This window comes from Homalodisca vitripennis, chromosome 3 (genome assembly GCF_021130785.1).
Source record: "Homalodisca vitripennis isolate AUS2020 chromosome 3, UT_GWSS_2.1, whole genome shotgun sequence".
In the NCBI taxonomy this organism is placed as follows: Eukaryota; Metazoa; Arthropoda; class Insecta; order Hemiptera; family Cicadellidae; genus Homalodisca; species Homalodisca vitripennis.
Window position 1 is genome coordinate 197,289,638 of NC_060209.1, and position 23,444 is coordinate 197,313,081.

Here is a 23,444-nt window from a genome sequence, read left to right on the forward strand (position 1 = left end):
GCATGAAGTAAAAAGTCCTCAACACAAGACACTCAGCATACAAATCTGCTCCAGAAGGAACTGGAGAAGATGTAGAAAATATTCCAAGTACATTATGCCGTATTGCTTTTGCAGTGTGGCCTTGGACACTGCAGCACGCAGCGAACAGTCCTCCAGACAACACACCCAGGACTCAAACCGGCTGCGGAAAGATCTGGAGAAGATTGAACGGTCCAGGGATGTAGCAGTCAAAGAGAACAGGTAAAGAATAAGGGTATTACAGATCTTTCTGCTTGGATCCTGAAGAGCTTAAGTGAGATCCTTATGATCGCTTTTTTATTTTATCTCATAGCTTAAACTGATGGTCATCAAGATGTTGAGTATAGTGCTTTCAATTATCATTCCAAAATTTATATTTAATAAAAGTAAAAAAGATTTTTTATCTAAAAAGATACAGAATTCTATTGTTTGATTTTGAACTCAAAATTTAATTATTATGTTACAAATTATACAATATACCAATAGATCTTTCTTTATACTAGTAGATTTGGTTTTGTAGTAACATTTAGAAAATTTAGAGGATTCTTCATTTAAAATGTATTTAAATCAATCATCATTTTCAAAAATGCAAGTGTTTTATTGGTTTTTCTAGTATTACAGTTTCATTACAGTAAGATTATTAAGACGTGGTGTTGATGGTCATGTTGTGTGACTGGATAGGGGCCTTGCTCACGGACAGGGTTGTTGTTACAACCCTCATGGGAGCAAGTGTTAGTGCGAAGACTACGAGGGGCTGTCCGCAGGGTGGTGTCCTCTCTCCTCTTCTGTGGAACCTGGTTGTGGATGACCTGCTAAATTCTTTGAATAGCAGCGGTGTCTTTGCACAAGGGTACGCAGATTATATTGTGATTCTTGTGAGTGGCAAGTTCAACACAACAATCACGGAACTGACCAATGCTGCTCTGAACATGGTGGGGAAATTGGTGTGTGATGAGGTTGGCCTCACTGTCAACCCCACCAAGGCTGCTGTAGTTGCCTTTACCAGGTGGCGACAGATGGAGGGCATTGGTCCCTTTCTATTCAAAGGCTCACCCGTTGAGCTGAAGTCTGAGTTCAAGTACCTGGGCGTGATCCTAGATAGGGTTCTAAACTGGGGACCTCATCTAGAAAGGGTCATTGCCAGGGGGAAGTGGTCTCTAATGCAATGCAGACGGTGTGGTGTGATAGGTGGGCCCTGGGGACTGAAGCCGAGGCTCTTGTACTGGCTTTATATTTCCGTGGTCAGACCTGCACTAATGTACGGAGCTGTCATATGGTGGCCAAAAACGGAGGCCAAGATGGTGGTAGCTCGTCTGGCAGGTATCCAAAAGATGGTCTGCCTTGCTATCACTGGGGCTTTTCCCTAGTGCGCCAGGCGCGGCTCTGGATTGTTGTCTTAACCTCGCCCCCCTGGACATTGTCATTCGGGCTATGGCCAGGAGGGAGTGCCTACTGTCTTCAGCAGATGGGACTCTGGTCGGGCTGCAGTGGTGGGCACTGCAGAATTAGCACTCTGATACAGGAGGATGTTTTGCGCATGATCTCTGGATCAGATGCCACAAAAATTTTCCTTTGACAAACCCTTTAGGATTATTTTACCCTCAAGGGATGATTGGTCAGAGGGAAAGAAACCTCTTCCATCAGCGGAGCTTGAATGGTTCACAGACGGCTCTAAAACAAAAAGCGGCACAGGCGCTGGAATTCTGGGAGTGAGACCATGTAGGGAGCTGGTGGTCCCTATGGGTCTGTATCCGACAGTCTTTCAAGCGGAGGTCGCAGCTATTATGGAATGTGCTCGTGAGAATCTTCGTCTGCGATATAGGAGCAAGACGATTAATATTTTTCACGGACAGTCAGGCAGCGCTGATGGCGCTGGACTCTTGGGTGATCAAATCCAAACTGGTTTGGGATTGCTATCAGGCTGTTTCCTCCCTTGCCAGAATCAACAATGTAACCGTTTGTTGGGTTCCTGGTCATGAGGAGATTCTTGGGAACAAAAGAGCTGATGCCCTGGCCAACCAGGGCTTCAGCGACAATTATGACGGGCCATCAACCGTTCTGTGGTGTTTCCAAGGTGTGAATCCTCTAGGGTTGTCTCGAAATGGATTCGCGCGGAGCATGAGAGAAGGTGGAGGTTGCATCCGGGTTTGAGAGTGAGTAGAATGGTATTACAGTCACCTTCCTCCAAGGTGGCTTCGGACCTTCTCTCATTAAACAGATCAATGTCTTCTAAAGGTCTCATTACGGGGGCATGGTCACCTGAGGAAGCATCTTCACAGAGTTGGCATCCTTCAGGAGGATCCGCTCTGTGGAAGGTGTAATGAGCAGGAGGAGACTGCTGAGCACCTGCTCTTTGATTGCCCTGCAATAGCAAGAGAGCGGTATGCCATCTTTGGTATTTTGGACAGGGGTGGTGAATTTTCCCAGGAGGACTTGATAGATTGTTTTCGGAGGTTTGTTGAACTGCTGAAGTTGTAGACTGGTGGGCCTCATGGTGTGTTTCTGGGGGTGCGCAAAAAGCCCTTGAGGCTTAAGTGCATGGCAGTAGGTTGCCCCAAGGGGGAAAAAAAAAAGATTATTAATATTAAACTTTCAATTTTCTTTTTGAGCGTATAAAAAAAAATAATTTCTTTTAAATGGATGATAGGCTTTTAGAAATTAACCATCATTACAATTAACAAAAATAGAACAATATTTTTTGAAGTTTGAAATCTGTCTTATCCCAGACGAACATAAGGTTGAACATACACAAAATCTTAAAGACTAAAGTTTGTGGTGATAAACTTGTCACAAACTATGAGTAAATTTGACAATTAACTACATTATATGTTGTATATCAAAATATCAAGTATATACACAACTGGAACAACAACAGCATTAAGCCAAGACTGGTGAGAATGGACCAAAAACAGTTTACAGACCCAAGGTCACTCACTACACAGTGCATGCTTGCTGTATGCCGCATGCACTGGAAAATGTGGAAGATTAGTGAGAAACTCAATGTCAGCACTTCATCTGGTATTGCAGCACGTCATTGTAAATCAATGGCACTGTAAAATCAGAAGATGCTAGAGTAATAGTCAGTGTTCATGTTCCCTCCTGGTTAAAAAGTACTCCAGACTGTAGAATGATTTTCCCATCAACCAGACAGTCAGTTTCTTCTTGAGCAGGTTTCAGCTGGTACTCTTGAGTGTTTCTGGCAGATTGTTGAGGAATTTTACTCTAGCACAAGTTGGCTTCTACTTGTATCACTTATCTTTGTAATAGACAACAATTTGTTGAAATTTCTTACATTTATAATAATAAACTCAACAACACATGTGTTGGTATTACAAAATTTTTGATTCTTCTTCAGATTTTATTGTTATTCTTAAAAAATTGTAAACCAATTATCAATACTTCAATAAAAATCAGAATTGAATAAGTAGTACCACATCTATTGGACCAAAGATTTTGGAACATAGGTTTCAACAAACCACATGTCTTTGCTGTTCAAACTTCAAGTTGTTATCGATCGCTACCCCTAAGAGCTTTATCTTAGAAGAAGAAACAATTACATTACTGACTATCACTGCAAATAAGTCCACATTTTAATGTTGCTTATCTTAAATTTAATTATTTGAGGGTTATTTTGTGTTTAGCAGCAACTGATTTTGCTCAAACCATTAAAGCCCTGGTAGATTTAATTGCTAATTTTTTGGCTGAAAGTGAGAGGGAAGTATCATGTCAATAAGGAGACTTTCATGTGAAATACAACAAGAAAGTTGTTTTAAAAAGGAAAAAGAACTGGTTCGAGGACTGAACCCTGTAAACACATGTGGAACTCACCATCACATCACCAGATTAACCATCCTTCAAACAACCCGACCCATTTGATTAAAGCCGTACTCTGTCCTTCATCATGCCTTCTGTATGTACAAAACAAACATTCTCTGTAGTTTGTGTAGGAGGAAAATATTGCAACTGGTGATATGATGATGAACATTGCTGACCCATCCAGTCATACTTCTTTTACCTGAATATTTACCTAACTTTTAAATGGGTTGTAATAAAAAAATAAGTAACTGTCAATAGCAAAGTTTTAATTAAAAATGTCAACTTAATTAGTAAATTAGTTGTAGGATTTGAAATCTTAACAATACAATGTATTGAATTGAACCACAAAAAAAAAAATAACCCTTACTGTTCTAGTCAAGCAGCTACCATAAAATAGCAGGAGCTGATGCTTACTACCTTCTATTTGAAAAACTTTCTCTGAGCCTTTGAAAAGGAAGGGGATGCTATAAAAGTCCTGTGGTGCATCCTCCTGTGTGCAGGACAGTCTAGACTGTGTACATGTAGAAAACGCATGTCTCGAGGTTGGACCAAACCAACCAAGTGAAACCACTCCGGTGATTGAGTATCACCAGACATAATATTCTAACATTTAACTGGTAACTGTTCAGCCGGCTGCAGGACGATCTGGCAACGGTGACTGCCGACAACCAGCGTCTGAGTCGTAGCCTGGAGGCTTCCAAACGGGAAGTAGAAGACCTGAAACTCCAGCTCCAGCAGTATGTTGCGGAGGTGCGGCGAGTCACACAGATACAAGAGGAGAGGGTATGTAGATTAGATTGTAGTGATAACACAAGAATGTCTAAAGACAGTAATTCTGGGTCGAAAGTGGCGATAATGTATATATTGCATAAAAGACCTCAGTTATTATATTATTAGCTTTCAAAGGATAATATTAATTTAGAGTTTTGTAATATTAATTCGGTAACCATCCATAGGCGGAGTTGCTTCTCTCCAGCCATTCAAGTGGTTAGGGTCCTGTTTAGAATGACCCTAAGGTACCCAGCGATCTCCTGGGAGTTGATGAAATATAACTCGGCTTTATTTGAGACAAAGTTAGGACTTATTGAATTATTTTTACAGAACATAACTCAAGAACAAAACAAAATAAAAATAACTCACTTACAACACAACTTTTTTTTTCTTCCTTGCTTCAAGGGGAGGGGGAAATCTCTAGCACATACCTAGAGGGTACCGCCTATCCTTGACGGTTCCCCTAGGCATGTGAGGCTCTCACCCACTAAAATTCCCCGCCCTATGATCTTCATCCTGCAAGAGTTGGGACCACCAGTCGGTATTACTTCAGCTCTTGCAGGGTCAGCTTTCAGTTAATTCATTGCTTCATTTTTGAGTCGGTTTATTCCCATGGCTTGTGTCTGGCTTTACGTGTCATGATTTTCGTAATCATTCGAGCTACGTTCTCTCATGCCCCTTCACTCTCCAACATCTTCCCCACAATGTTATCCACAGCGAGTTGCTGCATCCCATTTCTTCTCTCTGCCTGCCACCGTCTGCATACAAAGAATGTATGTTCCGCTGTGTCATCAGCCTCATGACAGTACCAGCACTCTGCAGTTTGGCTTTTTCCTATCTTGTAACACAACTAAAAATATAATACTAAAAACTGTCAATATGTATAATTATAAAAACAAAACATACAATTCATAAATTAATGTAACAACATACTGATTTACAAAATAGTAATGAATTAATAAAAAGTACCCATTCAAATTATTCATATCTGTAATCACAAAGCAGATGTAACCCAGACTGATTCATACCCGTCGTCTGCACATAATTTCCCAGACTATCAGCTCGTAGCGCTTCCCTCGGTCTGAGTGTAGACAATCTTTCCTCCTGTGATTGCAGAAAGAGATCCTCATCTCTCGGTGTTCCTGGGCAGTAACGGAAAAGAAAGTCCTGGTGTCATAAACATAAGGGTGGAGTAAAGTTATTTTTTCATGGTATCAACAAATTGATGAGCCTTGTCTTCAGCTAAGAACACCAGTTAGTCCAACCTTGGACCTTTCTCCAGATAGAGTTATCGTCAATGTTGGAGGTATCTTTAAATCGTTCACATTCCATCAACACATGGCAAAATACCCAGTTCACAATAAAACCAAGAATCTGACTCCTCCACCAACTGAAACCAGCCAAATTAGAAACGATTTATTTACGACAAGAAAAGATTTATGCCATATTAAAAACCATGCTTAACAAATCCAAGTTTTTCCAGCCTCACATTAACTTACTCTCTAAACTGCGAGATCTCTCTTGTCTCTTTGCTTACTCATTGTCTAAGTCTCATCCATTTTTGACAAAATTTCTTCCAAAAGTTAATAACCATACCTCAATAATTGTTCCTGTACTCCAAAAAAATGACATTTAAAATTCACTGATAATAAGAATAAGATATTTTTGTTGTCATAAAGCTTACAAAAGTATCAATACACAATTCGTATATAAAACAAAGATAAAAAATAATCTAAAGCAGAAGCCTAAGCCTAGACACACAAAACATTCTAGCCAAAACATTTAAGTTATCAAAGCAGGAAATAATATTTTAAATAGATAAATAACCATAGAAGTGAAACAGAGCTATAGAAATTAAACAAAATTGAGCTATAGACCATTAGCAGTACAACCACTTTTTTAAACATATTTTAGAAAAGTATGGTATTTTAGCTTGTTAGCTAAAATACTCTACTTTTCTTACCATACAAATTATTATTTTCAAGATAACGAACAAGTTATATGACAAAGGCATTTGATAATGTCTATTGCATAACCTTACTAAAGCGAGTAGTATTATATGAAATTTAGGGTAAGGGCGACAGCAGTATGTTAGTAATATTAATATATATGTAGGAAATAATGATGATAAGTGATGAAAGAAATAAGATATTCTGTGCCACAAGGCTCAGTATTGGGTCCATTTTTGTTCTTATGCTATTTGCTTGTTTGCTGATGAGTATGTCTATTTTAAGGATAAATTAGAAAGTGTTACAATGAGAACATGGAACTCAATAGTAACTGGATAGGATGGCATTGAACATTAATTATGTTCATGTGTTACAGGAGGCGGAGAGGGTTGCGTTGCTGGAACAGTTCCGTTCTCTAACAGCTGAGTCCGCTAGTCTGGAGAACAAACATCACAGTCTAGAGAGTGAGGCGAAGTCTACCAAGAGCTGTTTGCGGGAAGCTCAGATTCGAATACAGGACCTCGAGTCCTGCCTTGAAGAGAAGAATGCATTGGTGCATGGCTACGAGAGTCAGGTAGGTCTTTTGTGTTATCGAGAACTTAGAAACGTTGTGCTGTTCCACTTGTTAATATGTCTGAGAAATGTTTGACGTCAGGTCAAATGCTGAGAATGTCTCCAGGGAACATTCAAGAGAGTTGGAGATACAGAAGCATTGTATGGCTCATTAGTATGAGTAAGTTACATGTCAGAATACACAAGTGTGATCCGATGTACTGTTGCAGATCAGAGAGCTCACACAGCAAGTTGCCAAGCTGGAGAGGAAACTCAACTCCAGGTCTAGAGCTGAGAACGCCTCCAGGGATCTTTCTAGAGAGTTGGAGACACAAAAACATTGTATGGCTCAGCAGATTGACCAAGTCACTTGCCAGAATAGACAGGTACATACTTATTTTAGTGGTTCATTTCCTGTTCAGTTTTAATTGATTATACACACATTTTAAGAGAAATTGGTCTAAACCCATTTCTAAATTTTTTTATTGTAAATGGATTTGCAAATTTGCGAGCCTCGTGTCGTCGCGACCGGAAGGTGGGACCTTATAGAGGAATAATCCGTGGATCCGCCACTAGATTCCGTCTATTCCCAAACCTAACCAGCTTTGATGACTAAATAAATACTAATAATTTGGGTATAGTTCCGAAGGTTCCCTAACAAAATACAACTAAAAATCTAGACCACCCACGCTAACTTCTCCCGGTCCACCCTGTTCGAAAGCTGCACAACGACTCTTGTGTGCACAACCTCCGGTCACAGCCTGAAAACCTAGCAGGAACCATCCTACCAGAACCCTGTCCGGAAGAATTCCGGATGGTAGGAGGCTCCTATTGTTTTGAGCTAAAGGCTAGAGGTCGGCGCAGCTGGCTATAGCGTTCGCGGCAACAGACGGATAACGCGCGCCAAATTCAAAACTGTAGCGGCACTCGCCGCATCCTCCCCTCCTTCTCTCCGAGGAGTTCGAAGGCTTAGCCATTAAGAGTGGTAGAAAGGGTGAGAGGAAAGTTATTTGGAAGTGAACCAGTTAAAGTTAAATTGAGCCAAAAATCTTAAACTAGAACGCAGAGTTTACTAAAATATTCAAAAACACTACCATGCAGAAAGGCGGTGCAGAAACCGCGCCCCATTCTCGGCTGAACAGCTCCAGTCCTCAACCACAGACAACTTCAACCCATAAGTGGGAAAAGCAACTAAGATCTATCTATCACCAATATGTCACATACCTGCTAAAAACTTCTAACTCTTCCAAGGTTAAGGTTGGGCTTCTTTAAAAAGTTTAATTAAATTATAGAAGATAGTCTAGGTAAAAGGAATCAGTATTCTGGAAACCGTGTTTGACTGAGAATCACAACCTTCATTCAGCCCCATCATCAACTCAGATTTCCCTCCAAAAAATAGGCCAAGTAGGAAAGGAGAAGTTAAGGAAAAATTATTCTTGTGTAACTCATAGAATATTTCTTCCATCGTAGCTGGCCATAATCCTAGTCTGTTCCCCTTACTTCCCTCCCCCCCTCCCGCAGCGAGAGACAAGCCTGCTGCCAACAAGCCAATCTACCGGACGCAGAATGAGAGGGAGTGAAAGGTCCCCATGACCTCTCTGGAAGAACATATACAATTAATTGTTAGTTCATATTCTTTCAATATTTGAAATACAGGAAAAGGTGGTGAAAAGATGAAATGGCCATTGGAGAAATAAATCCAAATCTAAATGATGAGGTCTCCTAGTGACTACAGTCATAAGAGGCAAGGAAAGAGGAGAATTGGTCTGCTAACAAGTTCTTTAAACTTATCTAGCCCTATTAGTTTTTCAAGATTGTTTTGGTGACATATGGCGAGTAGTATTCCCTAATCCCTAAATGGAGTGTTCAGACCGAGAAGGAATGGGCAAACAAACAATAACTCAAGAGAAAAAAAAAAACTCCTGTTGGCTCAGAGTTAGTAGGCCAGGAAATGATTGGTAATAACCATTAATATGTGGATAGGATAACCACTCTGTATAACTCCATTCCTTCTCGGTCTGAACACTCCATTTAGGGAATACTACTCGCCATATGTCACCAAACAATCTTGAAAAAACTAATAGGGTAGATAAGTTTAAAGAACTTGTTAGCAGACCAATTCTCCTCTTTCCTTGCCTCTTATGACTGTAGTCACTAGGAGACCTCATCATTTAGATTTGGTAACACATACAAATAAATATAACATATAAACTGACCATTATAAGGTCGTAACACGCATGCTCGAAAATACAAAGTAATATCTATCACGAAAAACCATACACGAACACTAAATTACACAGAGATAAACATTTATAGCAATAAATAAGGTTTGACTAACTGGCGTGAGTGCTTCGCTAATAGCTTTAGCCTAGTTGTATATAGGAGAAAACTTTGTTGAACAGTCGACTATAAGGGAAATGCTAAAATAATGTCGGTTCTAAAGCATTTATCGATACAAATTATTCTCTATCCCTAATTGCCTTAAGTTATAACTTAACAAAAAAAAAAAATTAATTAATAGGATAGAGATAGTTAAAGATGTGTTAATGAAGTGTGTTTGGGGTTGCGCATAGGAGGCAATGAGACTGTCGCTGCTCCCAATATTGATTACAGAAAAAATATATAAATAAATGCTAAATCATGGAAGCTGTAAATACTTCAAACAAAAAAAAATTTAAACGGCAGATCTCATAACCACCCATCCCCGTGTAAGTGTATAGTAGACAGTTTGACCAAACATCAGAATTGCCAAACCCAACACCAGGTAGCAAAGAGGAGAGCACGCGCAGGTGAAACTCCTTAGCCAAATCCACCTCAGTGTCAGGTACAGCCACCAATGCAGGGTCCCAATGAAGAGTAGAAAAGAAAAGGAAATGTTATTTGTAAAGGTGTAAAATGAAAGAAGAATGAAAATAAACTCAAATTAAACCTAATAATCACAATGGCTTTTTCGGAATAGAGGAAATATCTAGTGGCAGATCATTGTCGTGGAGTTGGGAGAATGCCACTTTTTAATATGGGATACATGTGCTGACCCTCACAAATTTCTTGGTTTTTTGGGTCACGCAAGGCAAACTGTTACAGGGGAAGTAAAGGTCTCAATTTCCAAAGGTTTAGACCACATAGGCTGCAACTTGGCTGAGATGTGTTTTGGGTGCATTACTCAGGTTAAATAGTCGATACATAAACTGTATCACCCACTCTAAAGGGAACTTGTGCTCGACCTTTATTATACTGTTTGGATACTTTAATCCATTAGCACGGATCAGATTGTCTAGAGCTTTACTCCATCTATGTTCCATGTTTCTTGGTTCAGAATTAGATTCTAAGAGAGTTGGTCAAGATTCCATTTATTTTCCAAAGGAGTGCAGATTGTGTGTGATTTGGGTTTGGGGAGCTAAACAAAGCAAACTGGTACCAAAATATGTTTACTTTTTTAATTATTAGACTGGAGGAGTCTGAAAACAATAACAGTAAAAAACAATTATTTCAAACAACTTGAGCTGACCTAGCTTTGAGGAAAATACAGCAAACCAACAACCTACTGGGAGGAAAAAAAAATCAGGTAGTTACTTTAATAAATTATAAATTAGTTTTATATTGATGCATAAAAAGTTTAAGTAGTTTAATTTTTTTATAAAAATTTACTCTGTAAATTAGCTTGTCTATCTCTTTTAAATAAATAAAAATTTTATTATACTCAAATTGCATTGTTAGACTTATAATTATTGTAACAACTGTTTTGAGTACCTGAAACAAATGCTCGAATCCAACATTAAACATATTTCCAAGCGAAGTGAAATTTAGAACACAAAGGTTAAGATTCTACCGAAAGTAAAATATTGGCTATAACAAAGTCACCAACTACCTTACCTGTATTCGTAACTCAAGGTTAGTTAACGAATGATCGTCGCAAGCTGTAATTTTACACAAAACAAAAGCACCAGTTTATTATTATGTGTTTAACACTAACTATATAACCAACATCTAAACGTATATAAGGCTAAGTCGTAAAATAATTTAAAGACATCATTCGGTTTACAATTTAATTAAGTGAAAACGAAAACAAATTACCGTTTACTTACAAAGATAACCTTACGTAGTACCTTAAAACATTGACCGGAAATTATAAGATATTCGTACTTAACTGTAGTAGTAAAATCTATAATGTAGATTAAAATAATTAGACTTCGTTATCTACGGAGTGATACAAAAACCGGATCTCTGAGGAACTCTGCTTACGCAATTACGTGCTTGCACGGCAAACTGACTAAACTTGTGTCGAAAAATATTACTGCAGTTCCAAAAATAAGAAGATCTAATTCGGATAAAAATATGAAGTAAAAATAATTATAACAATTGCGAGCTTAGAACTATAAGTATCAATTACAAGGAAAAATGACAAATTTAAATTTTAAAACTGTCTTAAACGAAACGAGAAATTCTTGTTTGAAACAGACAGACAGACGGAAATTACGAACTCCGTGATAATAATTTTTAAACGACTTAAGCCTTATGAAAAACTTGAAAAAGGAATTGTGGCTGTAATAAATAATAAATGGGACAGTTATGTAAATTAAAGTCAACAAAGAAAAATACTGCATAACACCTATAATTAGTGAAAAAAAATGGGTGTTACAGTCTAATACAAAGTGTACTTCAGGTTACTAGTATAAAAGAAAAAACTATAGAACTTGGTTAAACAAGTCGTAACTCTGCTTAGTTAAAGGTTAAATGAGACTTTACTGTTATTAGTTATTAAAAAAAATACTATTTAAGAAATATTTAAAGAATATATTTATATTTAAGAAATACTTTATAAAACGGGCAAAAAAGTACGGTATTAAATTATTAAGGTTGTAAACTATGAAATTCTATTAAAGTTAAACTGAGAACAATAAAATAAATGTTTAAATTAATTCAAGTAATAACGGTTTACACTTTAAGCTTATTTAAATGACTAGAACTAGTTTAGTTATCTGATTCTGTTGGTGAAGGTCGACTGCTTCCCTCGTGGCGTCGGTCGCTGCCCTGGGGTGATTTACGCCATTGTTTGAGAAATTACCACTGCTATTCGAAAACTAAAAAAAATGGACGGAAAGCGTGAAATTTTAAATTAATGCTGGTTAGGAATGGTGTTGGGAATCCGAGGCGGACGGCTCGCGCTACCAATATTTGCGACCTCGTGTCGTCGCGACCGGAAGGTGGGACCTTATAGAGGAAATAATCCGTGGATCCGCCACTAGATTCCGTCTATTCCCAAACCTAACCAGCTTTGATGACTAAATAAATACTAATAATTTGGGTATAGTTCCAAAAGGTTCCCTAACAAAATACAAACTAAAATCTAGACCACCCACGCTAACTTCTCCCGGTCCACCCTGTTCGAAAGCTGCACAACGACTCTTGTGTGCACAACCTCCGGTCACAGCCTGAAAACCTAGCAGGAACCATCCTACCAGAACCTGTCCGGAAGAATTCCGGATGGTAGGAGGCTCCTATTGTTTGAGCTAAAGGCTAGAGGTCGGCGCAGCTGGCTATAGCGTTCGCGGCAACAGACGGATAACGCAGCGCGCCAAATTCAAAACTGTAGCGGCACTCGCCGCAAATTCATTGCAAAAATTAGTTAAAAAGTAGCAGGTTTTAATGAAGATACTGAACTTGTTTTTCACAATTTTTCTATGTAACTTCTTAGAGGATAAAAAAGTGTTAGATTATCTAAAAAGATGAAGCCTTCAACAAATCAGTTTGTAGCCATCTAGAACAAATTTTGGTATGACCCACAGCTCGAGGAAGAGGTGTGCCAGCTAAGGTCAGAAATGGACCACCTGCGTGAACAACTGGGCAAGGAACGCAAGAACTCTGCCACCTTGGAAAATGTATTAGCCAACTCTAGACAAGAAACTCTACAGAGAGCTAAGGACAATAATGAACTGAAAGCTCAAGTCCAATGTCTACAGACAAAGCTAACAGACCTACAGGATAAACTGTGAGTATCTTAGATGATCTCATGTATAGCAGTACATTGTTTGAACCCTTTATTACAAAACATTTTGCTGCTATTTTGTTGTATAAGCGTAATAAACCAATTTGAAAACAAACTCAACATACTCGTAACTTTAAGAAGAGATTGAACCTACGACATAGTAACACATGTAAGCTACCTATCCCAACATATACAACAGCAGTGACTCAGTTCACAGTTCAGTGTATAGAATTTTATAATTTAAACACTGATGTGAAACCCGATTCAATGAATTAACATCTGAGTTTATCATATGGCTTGACATGTCAATCTCCACACATATTTTTTTTTTCTTTCTTTTTGCCTGAGGAAAATAGACAATTGTCCCCACACTTAGTCCTAAAAGAACCTTTGCGCCTCCCTAACTTATATTTGTGTCCTCAGAAACCGATCAGATTTGAGGGCTCCTATTCTCTGATGTCCTTGGGGCTGAGGAGATATGCCCCTAGTATTCTTATCTGAATTTTTCATATAGCAGGACAATTTAGCCAAATATGCTCCGCTGATTCCTCCTCTTCTTCGCAGAGTCTGCATTCATCAGTCTGGCTAAGACCCACCTTCATGAGACGTTTTCTAAGGGGGCCATGTCCTGTCATCATCCCTATTATCATTCTTATATCCTCCTCATTCTGATCTAGGAGAGATGCCCACCCCTTAGCATAAGGAGAGATAAACATTTTTTATTGTCTTAATCCTGAGGCCCTACTCCAATTAAAGTTTCTTTTCCTCTTTTCCCAATCTTTTACAAGAAACCCAGCAGGGATCACTTCTGGCTAGTTTATACCTTCCAGTGGAACCTACCACTGGGCACAGCAAAAGCCGATGTGTTCCTTAAATCTGGTCAACCTTATGAATGTGCCAGGAGTGCAAATGTCGAGATTCTGGGGTGCAAGGGGCAATTCGATGTCTAGTCTACTGACGTTCGTTCCCTAACTATTAGAGGTTCTTGCTAGCCTCAACACGTGTGTACCACTCCCTGCCTGCTTTGACTGAAGAAGCTGGTTCAGAGCTGGCCTCCCCATCTTCTGGGTCATGACTTTGAGATTAGTGACCTAATTTTTCCTCATGGATCTGGACAGGAGGCGGCCCCTACTCCCTAACCTTACCCCTGAATATCCTGTCACTCCGGAAGCAGTGCTAAGGTTCTCACAGGACTAAGTGCAATTTATAAACTTCTTGTCCTAAGAAAACATATCTTTTACAATGCTTTACTGTATGAGAAAGCTATCCCGCAACCCCAGACTTTTCTTACATACTGTTCTCTCACGAGATTGAAGCCATCATATTGTCCAAACAGGGAGCATGGGTCGGAGGCGCTGCGTCGCTGCCAAGGCGAGTGTGCCGAATACCAAGTCCAGGTGTCAGATCTCAAGCGAGAGGTTACCAACCAGAGATTCGAGAGGGCCAGGATGGAACAAGCTGGCAGGTACTTGACTAGGGATTTAGTGTTAAATTCTCACAAATATGTACAACAAGGTCTTGAAGATTGAAATTAGACTTTTTACTTAAAGAAATGGTCATAAACGTAGTTTTTTAATTATTGAGTGGCAATATATTTTGATCAAGCCATTTCTTTAGATGAATGAGATCACTGCATGTTTTTTACGGCTTATCATCCCATGTATTGCCTTTTGTTAAAATGAGAGTGTCATTTGTGAATAAGAATAATTTTCCATTTAAGGTTAGAAACATTGTTCATGTATATTAAAAACAAAATTGGTCCAAGGACGCTGCCTTGAACCACTCCAAAATCTGTGGGCAACTCATCACTGTTAACCCATAACTACCATGTCCGTGTTATTGTGTACCAAACAGCTGCTTCCCTACACAACACGTGGCAGCTGTATGATGATACATATTGGCTTCTAGTAGAGTTTATTTGAACTACTACAATTCACAATAGTGTTGTTTAATTGCTACTACACTGTGATGGTCAACTAAGGAACTATCACGAAAACACGAGGTGAAGTTTTACCTCGACATTAGAAACAGAACGTTATCTTTTTCTAGTGTTTTCAATTGAATTGAGTTGATACTGTAATTTTTTTGATTGTGGTTTAGTTGGCATGGCAATTATTATTATTTTATAATAATGATAAGGACATTTTATAAATTTTAGATTTGTCCAAATACATTGTTGTGAGTTAGGCATTCAGCAGTGTGTAACTTTTCTGAGATTGATGGCTATTGAGATTTGGACTCAATATATTAACCACAATTTGACATGACGAATTAAAAGATTCTGGTGGCAGTTTGGTAAATGAAGACGTTGCTGAAATCTGGTAAAATAAGATATTGTTCACTTTACTTTCTTCTAATGCACCCTGACTGCGTTAGCTCTGGGCGCGGCAAATAAATCCAGCAGTAACAAAATCAAAATTTTGACAGCACGTTTGAGTTGAAACATGTTGTAGACTGCCAGAAAGATAACTTTGAAACCACGCCAGCTCAGTACCGTGTATTTCAAACAAATCTAACTCTAAAAGATTAAGTACGGGAGCCAGACAAAACACAAGGAGGGGTGGGAGGGGAAGTCACATGACCGGCCCTACGATATTTAGCGTAATTGCGTTTGCTCTGTGGCTCTGCCAGGACTAATCAGGGTTGTTTTCTAGCCACACCTGGTAAAATTCTAACTGTTGGCATTCCTGGAGTAAGTATCAGACAATGGAAGAAAATGTAACCATAGCAGGGAGTACATCTAGAGTTAGGCTAATTCCAATTCTCGCACTCAATTCAATATTGCTGGTTTAAGACGGATTATACTTTGGCTTCCAAAGACAGGTTACATGGAACCATAACACAAACATTAAAATTTTTCTGCCATCTCTAAGATAAGTAGTAAAGTTTGGGAGAAGAAACCCAAAGGGCTGCTTACTCTAGGCTATCTCGTTGATACACATCAGGCGACTTCCTACACTTACAACCATATCATAAACATTGGCTTATTCTGTACCATCCCTTAGGCAAATTCTATCAAAATATCCATATCCACACTCCATCCTGTATTACTTTTTTCAAATAACATTGGAGATAACTCCTACCTCTGTACTTTGCTTCAGGATGTAGTGCATTTGCTCTCCGATTGGAGGTCATTAGAAAATATTACAGAACAGTGAACAAGAACATTAACAAAATAAAAGGGATAACATATAGCAGAGATTGTGACCTTCGAAATGCTATTTTTTCAATATTCTGTATCAATCCCAACCAAAGATTCAGATTGTATTGTATTATAAAAATTACTTTTTACATATAATATTTGAACAACAATACATGTATTTGTCTACAAATTACAATTATTGTTGAATGTGTTTCTATACATGATTACTATGTAGGACATTCATTCAATTCAAATACTTTTAGCAGTATATAAATTCTGAGTGTCTCTATATAAGAGGACCTAAAATTCACATTAACAAATTGGTGTTGTTGTTTTATATGTTTATTCCTTTGTGACAGTCCACACACACAATTCGTTCTCTATGCTCATTCATCAATAGTAACAAAAACACTGTACATTATATTACCAATTTGTTACTCAAAGTTTTAATAAAATTGTATCTCAATTTATACTGACAGCTGACTGGGAGTTATTAAATATTTTGTTGTCAGTTAAACACAAGTCACCTTTACAAATAAACAAGTTGCATTCTAAATTTTCCATATAATTGCTTAAACAAGCTAAATTTTCATTACAAGTGCATTTTATTTTACACATTTGCAAAAGTAATACAGGTTAGTGCTTTATCAAGGGTGTAATGGCATAATTAATATTGTAGCTAGATTGAGTAGTGATCTAGTCATAGATAGAAATTTTGGAGTCTTCCCCACATTCTTATGATAAATTGTTAATTTGTAAACAGATCTTGGTGTGAATAAACACTTAAGTTGGTGATGAATGTTTGTTACTTTAATACAAACTTAGCAACCTGAAAGGTAAAATCCAGTTTATGGTTGATACCAATGTGCTTATTTAGTGTTATATTTTAAGTAATACTTAGTTTTAATACAGTGCAAGGCATAAGTTCATTTCATTGTATAATTTAACCCTTTGAGTCCCAATATTCATTTGTAAGGATTGTAAGGATAAGTTAAATGTACCTTCCATACTTCCAGACTCTCTAGAGGTTAGAGTTGCACAATCTGTAGTTTTAGAAATTGATCACTGAATCTAATACCTTTAAACGAGCAATTCTTGTGTATATATATATATATATATATATATATATATATAAATTCTGAATCTCGGAAACGGCTCCAATGATTTTCATGAAATTTAGTTTACAGAGGGTTTTGGGGATGATAAATCGATCTAGCTAGGTTTCATTTTTATTAAACATTGTTTTATCCATATTTTCAAGCAATGAAAAACTGCTGCAAAGTCAATATTTAATAGTTTCTTATTACTTTGTTTACATTTTATAGTAAATGACATCTGACGTATACAGTTGATGTTTTATCAGAAATCCCAAAGAGTAAAAATAAAATTTTTGTATAAATTAACAAAGGTTCAAACCGAAAGCAAATTTTGATTGTAATATAAGTTAATGAATAATTTCACTCCTTTTGAAATTAAATCTATTTCATATACTTTATCCCACACGTACTGCTAAAGCCAAATGCCTTAATGAACATTATACAAGCAGAAAGGTCTCGTGATTTAGATTCTTCACAAGAGCGTGTGGCACAATGTGTAGCTACTGAAAATGACGAGCAAGAGAATACCAATTAGAAGAATAAAGACGTCGAGATGGAATACATCATAGGGCTTTAGAACTTAATAATTATTTACCGACATGTAAATGTGCAGCTGTGCAATATCACGCCTTTTTTTTTTTTTTTCTTCCTTGGGGCGGCCTACTGCCATGCACTTAAGCCTCAAGGGCCTTTTGCGCACCCCGAAAACAACCATGAGGACTACCAGTCTACAACTTCAGCAGTTCAACAAACCGCCGAAAACAACCTATCAAGTCCTCCTGGGAAAACTCGCCACCACCTGTTCAAGCTACCAAAGATGGCATACCGCTCTCTTGCTATTGCTGGGCAATCAAAGAGCAGGTGCTCAGCAGTCTCCTCCTGCTCATTACACCTTCCACAGAGCGGATCCTCCTGAAGGATACCAACTCTGTGTAGATGCTTCTTCAGGTGACCATGCCCCGTAATGAGACCAATGACCTTGGAAGACATTGATCTGTTTAATGAGAGAAGGTCCGAGGCCACCTTGGAGGAAGGTGACTGTAATACCATTCTACTCACTCTCAAAACCCGGATGCAACCTCCACCTTCTCCCATGCTCCGCGCGAATCCATTTCGAGACAACCCTAGAGGATTCACACCTTGGAACACCGCAGAATGGTTGAGGGCCCGTCATAATTGTTGCTGAGCCTGGTTGGCCAGGGCATCAGCTCTTTCGTTCCCAGAAATCCCCTTATGACCAGGAACCCAACAAACGGTTACATTGTTGATTCTGGCAAGGGAGGAAACGGTCTGATAGCAATCCCAAACCAGTTTGGATTTGATTTGCGCAAGAATCCAGCGCCATCAGCGCTGCCTGACTGTCCGTGAAAATGTTAATCGTCTTGCCCCTATATCGCAGACGAAGATTCTCACGAGCACATTCCATAATGGCTGCGACCTCCGCTTGAAAGACTGTCGGATACGGACCCCATAGGAACCACCCAGCTCCCTACATGGTCTCACTCCCAGAATTCCAGCCACCTGTGCCGCTTTTTGTTTTAGAGCCGTCTGTGTACCATTCGAGCTCCGCTGGTGGAAGAGGTTGCTTCCCCTCTGACCAATCATCCCTTGAGGGCAAAATAATCCTAAAGGGTTTGTCAAAGGAAAACTTTTTGTGGCATCTGATCAGAGATCATATGCAAAACATCCTCCTGTATCAGAGTGCTAATTCTGCAGTGCCCACCGCTGCAGCCCGACCAGAATCCCGTCTGCTGCAGACAGTAGGCACTCTTCCTGGCCACAGCTCGAATGACAATGTCCAGGGGGGCGAGATTAAGACAACAGTCCAGAGCCGCGCCTGGCGCACTAGGAAAGGCCCCTGTGATAGCGAGGCAGGCCATCCTTTGGATACCTGCCAAACGTGCTACACACCGTTTTGGCTTCCATTTTTGGCCACCATACGACAGCTCCGTACATTAGTGCAGGTCTGACCACGGAAACATAAAGCCAGTACAAGAGCCTCGGCTTCAGTCCCCAGGGCCCACCTATCACACGTCCTGCATTGCATTAGAGACCACTTACCCTGGCAATGACCCTTTCTAGATGAGGTCCCCAGTTTAGAACCCTATCTAGGATCACGGCCCAGGTACTTGACCTCAGGCTTCAGCTCAACGGGTGAGCCTTTAAATAGAAAAAGGACCAATGCCCCTCCATCTGTCGCCTCCTGGTAAAGGCAACCACGGCAGCCTTGGTGGGGTTGACGGTGAGGCCAACCTTATCACACCAGTTTCCCACCATGTTCAGAGCACATTGGTCAATTTCCGTGATTGTTGTGTTGAACTTGCCACTCACAAGAATCACAATATCATCTGCGTACCCTTGTGCAAAGACACCGCTGCTATTCAAAGAATTCAGCAGGTCATCCACAACCAGGTTCCACAGAAGAGGAGAGAGAACGCCGCCCTGCGGACAGCCCCTCGTAGCCTTTGCACTAACACTTGCTCCCATGAGGGTTGAAAACAAACAAACCCTGTCCGTGAGCAAGGCCCCTATCCAGTCACACACACCTGACCATCAACGCACGTCCCGATACCGCATTGATAATCGCCTGAGTGGCTGTATTATCAAAGGCACCTTCAATGTCTAAAAAGACTCCTATGGCTACCTCTTTTGCCGCCAGCGTCTTCTCAATCCTGCAAACCAATTGATGCAGGGCCGAGTCGCATGACTTTCCTGGAGTGTAGGCATGCTGGTTAGGATGCAAAGGTCGCTCCAGAAGAGCTCCCTCCCAAACAAACCTGGCAACCATTTTCTCCATGGTTTTGAGAAAGGAAGGAGGACAGGCATATTGGCCTGAAAGACTTCGGCCGATCCATGCCCGCCCTCCCCTGCTTCGGTATGAACACCACTCTGGACACTCTCCAGGTAGTGGGATGTACCTGAGAGCCACGGAGGCTCTGAAACAGTCTGCACAGCTGTGGAAGGAGAATATCCAATCCCCGCTGCAAGCAAACCGGTCTCACCCCGTCGCCCCCAGGAGCCTTGTAAGGACTGAATGAGTTAATAGCCCACTCAATCCTACTGAAGGTAACAATACGGTGCGCCAGACTCCACTGCGAATGAGTGGCGCGGCCCGCATGTCTCCCCTCACTTTCGGGTGGTTGTTCACCCTCATGAACAATACAGTCCGGGAAGTGTGTTCCCATCATGACTTTCAGAACTCCTTTCCGGCTCAGTAATGTAAACACCTTGATCGTCCTTGAGACTACCAAGCGGCGAGATGGGATTCTTTGCCAATAGCTTTTGCAGCCTTGCACTGCCCTGCACACTGTCAATATCGGTGCAGAGCTTCTTCCAGGCTAACCTCTTAGCCGTACGAACCTTGCGGTTGTACAGTGCAAGAGCCTCGTGGTAGGTGTCCCAAGTACCCCAAGTTTTGGCTCTCCTGAATAGAGCCCTGACCCTCTTCCTCAAAGAGGCCAATTCAGAGCTCCACCAGGCTACCTTAGATCTGTTTTTTATTTATAATCGGGCAGCTGAGATCGAAGGAGCCGACAATCGCAGAAGTTAGACCGTCAGCAGATTCGTCAAGCTGCGCCGCGCTGTGAATCCGTTTCCCATTAGTGGAATCAGAATCCAGCCGTGCCCTGAGGTTTTCCTTGTAGGATACCCAGTTTGTGTTCCTCGGATTCCTATACTGAACTTTTTCCAGCATCTGTTCACCGATCTTAAAACAGATGTGAGCATGATCAGAGAGGGAAAGGCTCGTCAGACACATGCCAGCCATGCATCCGACCAGCCATACCCTCCGACATCATGGTCACATCTAGCACCTCCCTTCTTGTCCTCGTGCGAAACGTGGGGCACATTTCCCACATTTGCGATCATTAGACTACGGGACATTATGTATTCTAGAAGTAACTTACCTCTGTTATTAGTGTTGGTGCTGCCCCACGCCTCGTTGTGCGAGTTGGCGTCGCATCCCACCACCAGTTCCGCTCCACTCCTCCCAACATGGTCCACCAAGGCAGCCAGTTTCCCTGGAGGGCGTGGACTCCGCATCATCATACGGTAGATATGATGATGCAACTAGCAGGGCTCGTCCAGTACCAGCCACCATCAACCTGACTGTGGCGAGATCCCTGCAACAAAATTCCAGAACAGGAATGCTGTCACCTTGTTGCTTACAACAAATACATGTCCTGGCATTTTCAACCTGGGCACTAAATATTTTCACCCCTGTCATTGAAAGCCCTGATATTTTTCCCTTGCTGATCCAAGGTTCCTGTATCAGAGCCACGTGAAAATCTTCCGACAGGAAGCGTCTGCAGAATACAGCCGAGGCAGCCTTATTGTGCTGCAGGTTGATCTGAAGAACCTTGATCCCCATGATCAACCGCCCCACCCCGCGCCCTCAGCTGGACCTGCTCCACACCAATGAAACACCCTCCAGCCCCTCCCCTTAAGAGTGGTTGAAGACTGTTCATCTATTAAAATTTACAAGAGTTCTGGAATCTCCCGTGTGGACATCTCCAACAACCCTCCAGTCCGACACAGAGATCCCAGCATTCTGTTTATTAATGGCCTTGAGAATGGTCGCAGAGTCCTTCCCGGCCATGGGACCATCGACCCTTAGGAAGACCTTGGTAGATCTTATGAGGTCTTTGTAGTCCCCACAGATCACCCCTATTCCCCCAGGGCCACCGATCCCCAGCCCCGGAGCCAGACCCCGCAGCCCAATCCCTGGTCTCGTCATTGCCACAGAGCATGACGAGAGCCCCCCTTTCGGGGAAACACCTTTTGAACTGCAGGCACACACCCTCTGCTGAGAGTACCTCGTCGAGAATGCGCCCCCGAAGTTCCATAGCCTCCTCCTCTGAGAGGCGCCTCTCAGGAAAGTTAGCAGGGACCAAGACTAGCTTATGTCCCGTCAGAACTTCCCTGAATGTTTCTCCCAACCCCTCCTCCGTTGAGGGATTGGTACTCGTCGCATGCGCTGCTTGCTCAGGAGGTGCGGTCGGGCGCCTCTTCGGCAGGGGTTTTTTCCGCCGAAGAACCGCCCGAGCGCCCTCTCTTCCCAATAGGGAGTAGAGACCGCACCTGCAGTTGCCTCCGGTGCTGCCTCCCTCTGTCTTTTTATCTTTCTTCTTTCATTGGCCGACCTCTTGCCCGTTTGCCTCCTCCATTGACTGTCCGGAAGCCAGGTGCCGTCGGCCTTTTTCTGCTCCATCGCCCAACGCTTGCGCAGATTAAAGGGGAGCTTAAGGTTGTAGTCCATTTACACATGCTCCAGTGTCTGTGTCCATGGACTCAACCCTTCCGCTAGCATCATCGAGTACTACATCGTCGTCGATGGTGGTAGCGCTAGAAGAAACAGGCAGATACATCCAAGGCCTGGGTGCCGGATGCAACTGCCCGTTGCAGTTCTTCCAGATCTAAATCTGTTGGTGTTTTTTGTTTATTTTTAAAAGACTCCATAAAAGGTCCCACGAGTACCGAGGAAATAACAGTCCACCCAGCCAGAGCCCCGCATGACCAGGTAAGGCTATTTACGCTTGGGGGGGCGCCCCCAACCCCCAAGGGCTCCGTTTACGACGCACAACCCCTGCGCCATGCATCCCTTAGGCACGGGTCGCTTCACACACCGTGGGGATTGGGGTGCCCTCAGTCAAAAAACAAGTTTTTGTGTGTGGTGCGATTCCAGGCGGACCCGGACTGGCACCACTACTGCGCGGCGCCGAGGGCCGTCACCGCGCAGAGTGCACACTCGAGACACTACCCTAGATCCTGGGGTTTTGTTGACAGCAGGGCCACCTCAAGCAGGACGCTGAATAGCGTTTATCCGGGCCCAACCATTGGTTAGATGGTTGGATTCGGATCCCCCTTCGGTCTTGAGCGACACCTTGGCGGTGCCGCCCCTGGAGAGGTACTTTCCCAGTTCATTTGGGATTGACCCGAACTAAGGTCAGCCCATCTCCTAGACCCCCTTATAACCTTATAAATTAACAAAGGTTCAAACCGAAAGCAAATTTTGATTGTAATATAAGTTAATGAATAATTTCACTCCTTTTGAAATTAAATCTATTTCATATACTTTATCCCACACGTACTGCTAAAGCCAAATGCCTGCAAAC

At 41.3% G+C, this 23,444-nt stretch overlaps 1 protein-coding gene across 1 annotated transcript in view; it reads left to right on the forward strand.

Annotated features, from left to right (window-relative positions):
* LOC124358540 (centrosomal protein of 135 kDa-like) overlaps positions 1-23,444 on the forward strand; it is a 144,725-nt gene that overhangs the window by 105,488 nt on the left and 15,793 nt on the right. The window contains exons 23-28 of the mRNA XM_046810839.1: positions 115-240; positions 4,464-4,617; positions 6,931-7,128; positions 7,337-7,492; positions 12,893-13,095; positions 14,429-14,557. Coding sequence (XP_046666795.1) covers positions 115-240; positions 4,464-4,617; positions 6,931-7,128; positions 7,337-7,492; positions 12,893-13,095; positions 14,429-14,557 — 966 coding nt within the window. The remainder of the gene's footprint in view (positions 1-114; positions 241-4,463; positions 4,618-6,930; positions 7,129-7,336; positions 7,493-12,892; positions 13,096-14,428; positions 14,558-23,444) is intronic.